The sequence below is a fragment of the Octopus bimaculoides genome, chromosome 14 (assembly GCF_001194135.2).
Source record: "Octopus bimaculoides isolate UCB-OBI-ISO-001 chromosome 14, ASM119413v2, whole genome shotgun sequence".
Classification (NCBI taxonomy): Eukaryota; Metazoa; Mollusca; class Cephalopoda; order Octopoda; family Octopodidae; genus Octopus; species Octopus bimaculoides.
In genome coordinates this window covers 53,755,472-53,763,652 of record NC_068994.1, presented here as the reverse complement: position 1 = coordinate 53,763,652, position 8,181 = coordinate 53,755,472, and the positions used below count along the sequence as shown (strand labels likewise).

The window sequence follows — 8,181 nt, the reverse complement described above, 5'->3', positions numbered from 1 at the left end:
ATGATGATGATGATAGATTGGTAGAATCATTACAGCATTTCATTGCGTCACTTTATGTTCTCCATTCAAATCTCACCAGTGTAAATACTGCCTTTCATCTTACACAAGGTCGATAAGATGAAAAGAAACAGAAAGGACCAGCCATACACTGGGTCAATGGAACCAAGCCTTTCCCCATAAACTTGTTATCTTGTGTCAGAGTCAGAAATAAAGATCTACATTTGAAGTGCAGGTATGGCTGAATGGCAAGGAAGTTCACTAAGTAACTCTGGGGTTTAGGGTTCTATTGCATTGTGTGGCACCTTGGCTAATCTGACACTAAACAACATTTGTGGCTTTGAGCCAATGTGAGAAATCAAATCAATATCATGCTAAACTCCAAAGACAGTGGAGTCGTACAGACATAAAGACGGCAGACTATTAGACTAAACAACATATATTACAATATCCAGTTCTATATATTCTCATATAAGTTCATATTCCTCAGGGACTGATTTTGCTCTTTCTATTTTTCCGTTACATTTTACATTATTGCTCCGCCGGGAATGAGGGATTAATATAAATACTATTAATTAGTAAATAAATATACTGGAATCTATTCAGTAGACAATACTTTTGTTCCTACAAATATTAGCTGTGTATCTCAAAAAGAAATCAATATTTTGCTTTGATCTGTGAATATTAGTGGACAGAGAAGAATAAATTAGGTTCAGATTGTGGAGAGGCTTTAGGGTGTCTGCTTTAAGGTTTTCTATTCTTAGCTCAAATCCTGCCACGGTTTTTGATGTTGCTTTCTATCACGATGTTCAAAAGAGTAAATGCTAGTAATTAAATACTAAGGTAGATTCGATTAAGTAAATGCCTACCTTTACAAAACTGACCATTCTGGTTTTCAAATAAAATGATACATAATAATAATAATTGTAGCATGGAAGGTGTTTATAAACCATTTAGAAACACACAAAAACTGTTAGATTCACTTCAACATTTAAATTTAATCTGTCAAAATATTTTCGTTACTTTGAAATGCAGCACAAATTTTGTCAGTGAACAGGTCGCGGTTTTAAAGTGAAGAAAATATTTTGACAAATTAAATTTAAATGTTGAAGTGAATCGGTTTTTGTGTGTTTCTTAAATGGCATATAAACACCTTTCACGCTGCAATTGTTTTTGTTTCAGCACACAGTCTCAGATCAGGTCACTTGCTATGCAAGTACATCTCCATAATAATAATAATAACAATAATAATTTTCTATTTTCCTTTCTTTTTTTCCTTTCGCTTCCATCACATAACTTGATTTTGTAAATGAACACTCTGGTATGTTTATTTTAATGGCTTACCAATGTATACAGTGAGTTTCTTTGCCCCAGGTATTTTGGGAAGACACTCAGCAACAAATAGAAACAAAACTGAAAGAAGGAAAATAATAATAATCCTTTCTATTATAGGCACAAGGCCTGAAATTTGGTAGGGGAGGGCTAGTTGATGACTTTGACAACATTAGCTAGTCTGGAATCTAGTTGTACAGAGTGAAATGTAGCATGGCCCTTCTGTTGAGCTATCAAATATCCTGGAGACTTACAGGTCAGTGGTTTGTGTCCATGGCTACAGCTTCCATAATCAAGATATTTAACAATCTAATCAATTCCACTAATATTTTAAAGGGTACCACAAAGTGTGTGACCCCAAATCAGCTCTGATCAAGCAGACTATAGTATGTAGGCAATCTGTCAAATGATTAGGTATGACCCAAAGACTTACAGCCCTACATATATAAACCCTGCCTCTGGAAAGTTTTGAGTTGATCTCAATGGAATTAGAACTAACAACACAAAGAGCTGGAAGAAATACCACAAAACCTTTTGCTCACCGCCTTACTTCCACTTGGAAGGAAAGAAAGACACTGCATAGTTCAGTTCTGCTACAAATAGAAACTATATCTCCCTAGAATCAGACACCTAGCAATTTTAAAAAAGGAAGGGCATATTGATTAATGGAGATCTCTATATACTGTAGGAAAAAGAAAATGACAGGATGGTTACAGAAGGAACAGTTCTGATGTCTAGTCTGCTGAACCAGGGTTGACAGGTGGCTCAAGAAGAAGAACAACAAATATAGACAATTGTAGCTTGTCTTACCTCTCTTTCACTGCATTTGTGGCATAGTTGGTAAGCTCCTCAATCACAAGGGATACAAACTTACTATCAGACTCAGAAAGATAACGGTTGTCTACGTAAATAGCCAGGCTGTACTGCAAGAGACAAACAGATAGATAGATAAATACATACACACACAGATCATCATCATCATTTTAATATCTATTTTTCCATGAATAATTATCCCAACAGGCCTGAGAGATCTAGTTTATGCAACAACCCAGCCCACAAAACCAAATGAGTTTGACACCCCTAAACTAAAACATAGACTAAAAATGGGAGATAAGAGACAGAGGCAGAAAAAACATTTCTGATTTAGTTAAGACCCAATTACAAAACTAAGACTTAAATGTTTCCCAAATAATTGCCTTTTGAAACTAGTATGACTGAATATTGTTAATAATTCACGAGGTACATGCAGAACAGTAAGAGTTCAAACAATAACATAACCATTTATTGTTAATACATCTGGGCAGATTTGAACGTGAATATCTGATTGTTGTTGTTTTTCATCATCAGAGAACACCACCTTCCTTTAGCTGATGAATGATCATAACAAACACAATTCACCAGAGTAAGGAAATTGTGAGACACCACAGCATTTCCACTTTGTTGTATATCTCTTCAATCAAAGTTATTCCATTGGACTGATGAATTTAACAAGAGCACAGTCTTTTGTTTATGGAAATCCGCAAATAAATATTATCTGCAGATGGGTGACGATGTCTGCCAAGCAGATAATAATTCGTGGGGTGTACACAGGTCAGTGAGAATCCAAACATTAACATATCTATCCTTGAACTTGAAACCTGATCTTACTGCTTGCAGTAGAATTGACTCAGCACCTAAAGGCCAGATTGTGATGCTAAACCAGGCAATGGATTAAGTCTACTACCCAGCAACAGGTAGAGTCCATCAGAAGGGTTTTTGCAACATTTACCACTTAACTCAATTTCCTTCTCAAGACTTGGCGTTATGTTTTTTCTTTTTCTTCCACCATTCTTGAAGGTGCTGCGAAAAAGGTCACAGACAGTGCTTACCTTCATATTCTGATGAAGCCATGTATAGAAAAAAAAAAAAATCAATAGTCATTAACTTTGTGCCACAAGAGTTCAAGGGCACCTCAGTAGGAGGACATGTCTGGAGTATTCCTCTTTTCTCTACTATTTTTGATAAGAACTAGACTGATATCATTTGGGAACAAATCAATATTCACTTCATGGAATCTATCGACTCAACAAGCTTTAGGTTAGTGCATGGCATTGTGAATATGATCACCAGACCATGCCTGTTTTCTTTTTTTTTTTTAATTAAAATGATTTTAAAAAATAAGCCAGCAAACACAGCAAGTACCTTTGTGTAGTGTTTGTTAAATTAGACAAAAGCTATTGACACAGACTGGAGCTATTGACCAGAGAGAATGCTTCTCAAACTTGGCATGGTCAGTAACATAATTAAACTCACCTGATTAGGTTGTTTCAGAAATTTGTATTAACCACTTCATATATGAGGTGGGAATCTGGTGGGTCGTTTTCAAATGAAACTAAGTCTGAATATCTCCTTGTACCAGTTCGTTCTAAACTGTCAACAGCAAAACTGCAATTTGCACCTGACTACTTTGACAATAAATGGTGGTGGAGAGGGTGAACATACAAAACTGTTTTTAGTTGTTCACTTGATTCATTACTCAATAAATGAGACTGAGTCTGTCTAGAAACTCAGGTTCAGCATTTTCTATGAGTTGTATTCTTTAAATATATAGATTGGTAGATATTCAATACACTATTACTCCTGTTTCATTTCCACAGACAAAGTTTAAAACCTATGACTGGAATTCAGGAAACAAACTGCACCAAGTACCAAATTTGTTTCTGATCATCTACCTTTCATATGTAAAACAGCGAACAATATGAGAACCATAAGGGCAGGATGTGCTCGTAGAATTTAATAATCTTCTTCAGTATATTTAACAAAAATCGGGCCTCTCTCTTGAGTGTGTGTGTGTGTGTGTACGCGCGTATGCGTGTGAGACAGTTATAGACTTTGTTGATCCATTTTAAATTTGACTGCGTAAAAACGGCAGTCACAGTTAACTTTGGAATAAAAAAAATTAAAGATAACTGTTGTATTTAATATGACTATAAACAACCATGATAATCCATACAGATTTTTTTTTATAGATCTCCTAGTCCATTTTAAAATTTGACTACGTCAAAATACCATGTCACAGCATAGTAAAAAGATATAAATAACGACAATAAACCTTATACTAGCGAGACTAACCATACAGATATTCTTTGAAAAGATTTCTTGGATAATAATTGCGATGGTGACGAAAATTAATGATTACGATATCGACGAGGTTGTATGGAACGGTGACTGGATTTTAATTAAAGAGGAGTCCACGCCTTCCACTTTGGTCAACAACATCGTCACAGTTTCTCGAGAACAATTAAACACGAATAAGATAACAAATGCACCTCTACTTTCGTTGTGCAATATAGATTTGTTGAAAGGTAATTAAAAGACAAACACTCAACACCATGCATCCCGGAAATAATCAATAAACCAGACGACATATCAATACATACGCACAAATATGCGTGCATACTCTCATTCATAGGATTCTACCTTGATTCGCGCACCACACGACGAACACACAGCCAAAAAATAAAAAATAATAAGAAGTATTATGTATGAATTATTGAGATCTTTAAAAAAAAATCGATATTGACTGACATGTAAACTGATACTTAACACACACACACGCATACATACTGACACTTAACACACACACACACATACATACTGACACTTAACACACACACACACATACGCGTATATGCATATAAGCACATGTAAACACACGTATATACATACACGCACACAGACACATGTACATACACACACAATGTTGGTGTATGTATATTTGCACGTGTATATGTGCGTGTAGAATTTCCCTCCTTTTTCTAATTGCAAAGATGATGCGTTAAAATTTCATTTGATTAAATTCAATCGATATGAAATCAAGATAAACAAAACTGTTCTGTAAAAACCAGACATCACACACACACACACAGAACTGTGCATATGCTTGTGTGTGTAAACGTTAAATGCGTAAATGAACTGGAATTTAAGTTTTAAGTTCAAGTTTCGTCGCTGGAAGCAGAGCAAAGGAATAATTACATCCTGGATAGGATGCCAGACTATCAAAGTGAACATTCAGAGACTTGGTATCTATCTATTCTTGCCTAAGTGGATTAGGATTAAATAGAATAATACGTTTTTCTTATTTTTTAAAATTCTAATCCCAGAAACGTTACAGCATACCTGCATTGAATTTGTATTCGCGATGCATGAACAGATACGCCAATACCTTGGTCTACTCGACCAGGCGGGTAACTGCACACACACACACACACACGCATCATGTATGTATGTATGTATCCGTTTAGTGTTAACTGTCGGAAAAAAAAGAATATTCAATGCCATAGCAGAAATTAATAATAGATTTAATTTTGGTCGAGTCGGTCTACTCTGAGTCTCACCTGTGGGAAGGGACTGATTCGACCAAATTAACACACACACATGATAGATAGATAGATATGAAAGGAAATTAGTGACGATCTGCGTTGTAAATAGTAATGTCTAAAGACTTCAAAAGGTGGATTAAATGTTCCACACAGCACTATTTTTTTCTCCCAGTTTTAACTGCTTGTATGAATTTAAAGTTATCATTAAAATAAATTCTATTTGTTTATATATGTCAGTTAATCATGTGTATAGACCTATATGTATGCACAATTGTACGTTTGAGAGAGAGAAGAAAAACAGAATAGAAGAAAAAGGAGTAAAGAGTAGAAAGAGAGAGAGAACAAATAGGAGAAAGAGAGAGAAAGAGAAAGTTGAGCGAACAAGAGAAGGGTGGGGCGAGAGAAATGGAAGAAGAGAAAGAGAGCAAATGTGAAAGAGAAAGTGAGGGAGAGAAAAAGGGCGAGAGTAAATGAGAGTGTGAGTGAGAGAGAGAGCCTAGAACACAATGCTAGAGAGACACCATGAACAGTGAGAGTAATTAATTAGTGTACACACGTTGTTAGAAAGAATGGTGTAACAGATTGAAATTCTATAATTAAACGAATAGACAAGAAAAACCAGATAACAAATAACAAAATAAAAGACAGAAAACATAGAAGTTAATTACCTGCTACCCCACCCCAACCAAATGTAAATAAATAACTAAACTCGTGTTGTAAAAATAAACAGCGAAGGTACATTGAAATAATAACCAACTACTTCAATGGGTAATTAATGATGTGATAATGAAACCAGCGTCAATTCAAATGACCTTGTACACAAATGTGTTAAATATTGGAGTTGAATTGGTGTGAGTAGCAGCAGAAATGGTAGGAGAGATCATTGCCCAGAAGAAACATATGCCTTATAGAAATTTCTTTCTTCTCTATTAACCGAGTTTGACACAAATGGGCTTTTTTTATATTTCGTCCTTCATTCCTCAACAGTCGAAGAAATAACTTTGTACCAATCTGGTGAATTGATTCATTTAGACTAAATTTTAGAGGGTCATGCATCTCCCACCCCTGCGACTTTGGGGGGTGTTTTGCACTGAAATAAGATCAGCTTTGTTAAAACACCGTTGTTTCACCGAAGATTGAATTTTCTCGTGTCATAATCCTGGCAATAATATTTGTTAATTCCCAATTCCACCCAGATCTTGTAAAATAGAATAAAAATAGTTTTCTACCATTCTATTTTTTAATATTTAGCTCGTTACTTCATTATTTACTAACACAAAATGATTGAGATGTCAAACGTGAGATCACACGCGCATACCTCAATATTTAGCAGTGTCGTCGCATCAACGAAGACTGGGTCTTCTCCTCTAGCAATCGTTAGTTTCTTGTCAGACCCTCTTTCTTCTAACAGCAATTCTTTCCCATAATGTAATTTTCTTTTTGTCAGGATCTTAAAACATTCTGACAGAAGAAAAAAATGAAAAGAAAACTGTTGCAATTGTCCTAACCAAGCAACCAATTTTAAAAAACGAGACGGCGAAGGGCCTCTCCATGCTAGAAATTAGAACCAAACCTCTCAAATCAGAAACACGGGAATGAACATTGCTTAATGAATACCAAGATTATCAGCCAAAAAATAACTAAATAAAGACGGTATGATCAAGTTGAAACGCTTTTGATCAGAGCTTTGTTCGACTAGGTCTGACCAGAGGCTAAACAACACTTCGATTAGCGAAGTACATGTGTGATTAATTTTTTAAAACAACTACAGAAACGTAAGTGCGAAAACACACATACAGAGAGAGAGAGAGACAGAGAGAGAGAAAGAGAGAGAGGGAGGAAGAGATAGACAAAGAGAGAGAGAAAACTGGTATGAATTTGAGATACCTGTAATAACTATATTATAAAGCAATCTATGTATTTCAGTTAATTACAAGTCTTCATTCCAACACTTAGAAGCTAAGGCAGCAACAAACAGCAAAATTTGGTAACTAAATTTAACTAAACTCTTCACACATAGGGCAATACGAGGCTACCGAGGTGGATACTTAAAGTCACAGAAATAGCAGTCCAATCACTCACTGCTGTATTTTCAAAGGTGATTTCTTACATACAAGATGCATGTAAAAAAATAATCGCTGGATGGTCAATGATGGAATGTTTTTTTTTTTTTTAGTAGATGTTATAAGAATTGGATGAGATATGACGGCTCGGCCGTCTCTCCCCAGTTCTTATATTAATCATTAAAATTCAGAAATACAACAACACGAGGGATAACGGTAATGACAGATCAATGATTTATTCTAGGTTGGTGTAGAGCCGTTTCGTTCCTGGGTGAACAGGCTTGCCGCTAGAATACCAAGGAAGCTTCGACCACATGTCGGTATCGAGCTGAGAGAATACGTGTTGTCGCGACCTAGAGATAAAGGGTCTGTGTGAAAAAAAGTTGCAACGGTGTTGTTGGCGTGAGCAAATGTGTATGCAAAGGTTG

At 35.6% G+C, this 8,181-nt stretch overlaps 1 protein-coding gene across 1 annotated transcript in view; it reads right to left on the bottom strand.

The window, feature by feature from the left end:
* LOC106867709 (probable serine/threonine-protein kinase DDB_G0282963) overlaps positions 1-8,181 on the bottom strand; it is a 28,435-nt gene that overhangs the window by 12,859 nt on the left and 7,395 nt on the right. Inside the window, exon 2 of the mRNA XM_052972869.1 lies at positions 2,140-2,252. Coding sequence (XP_052828829.1) covers positions 2,140-2,252 — 113 coding nt within the window. The remainder of the gene's footprint in view (positions 1-2,139; positions 2,253-8,181) is intronic.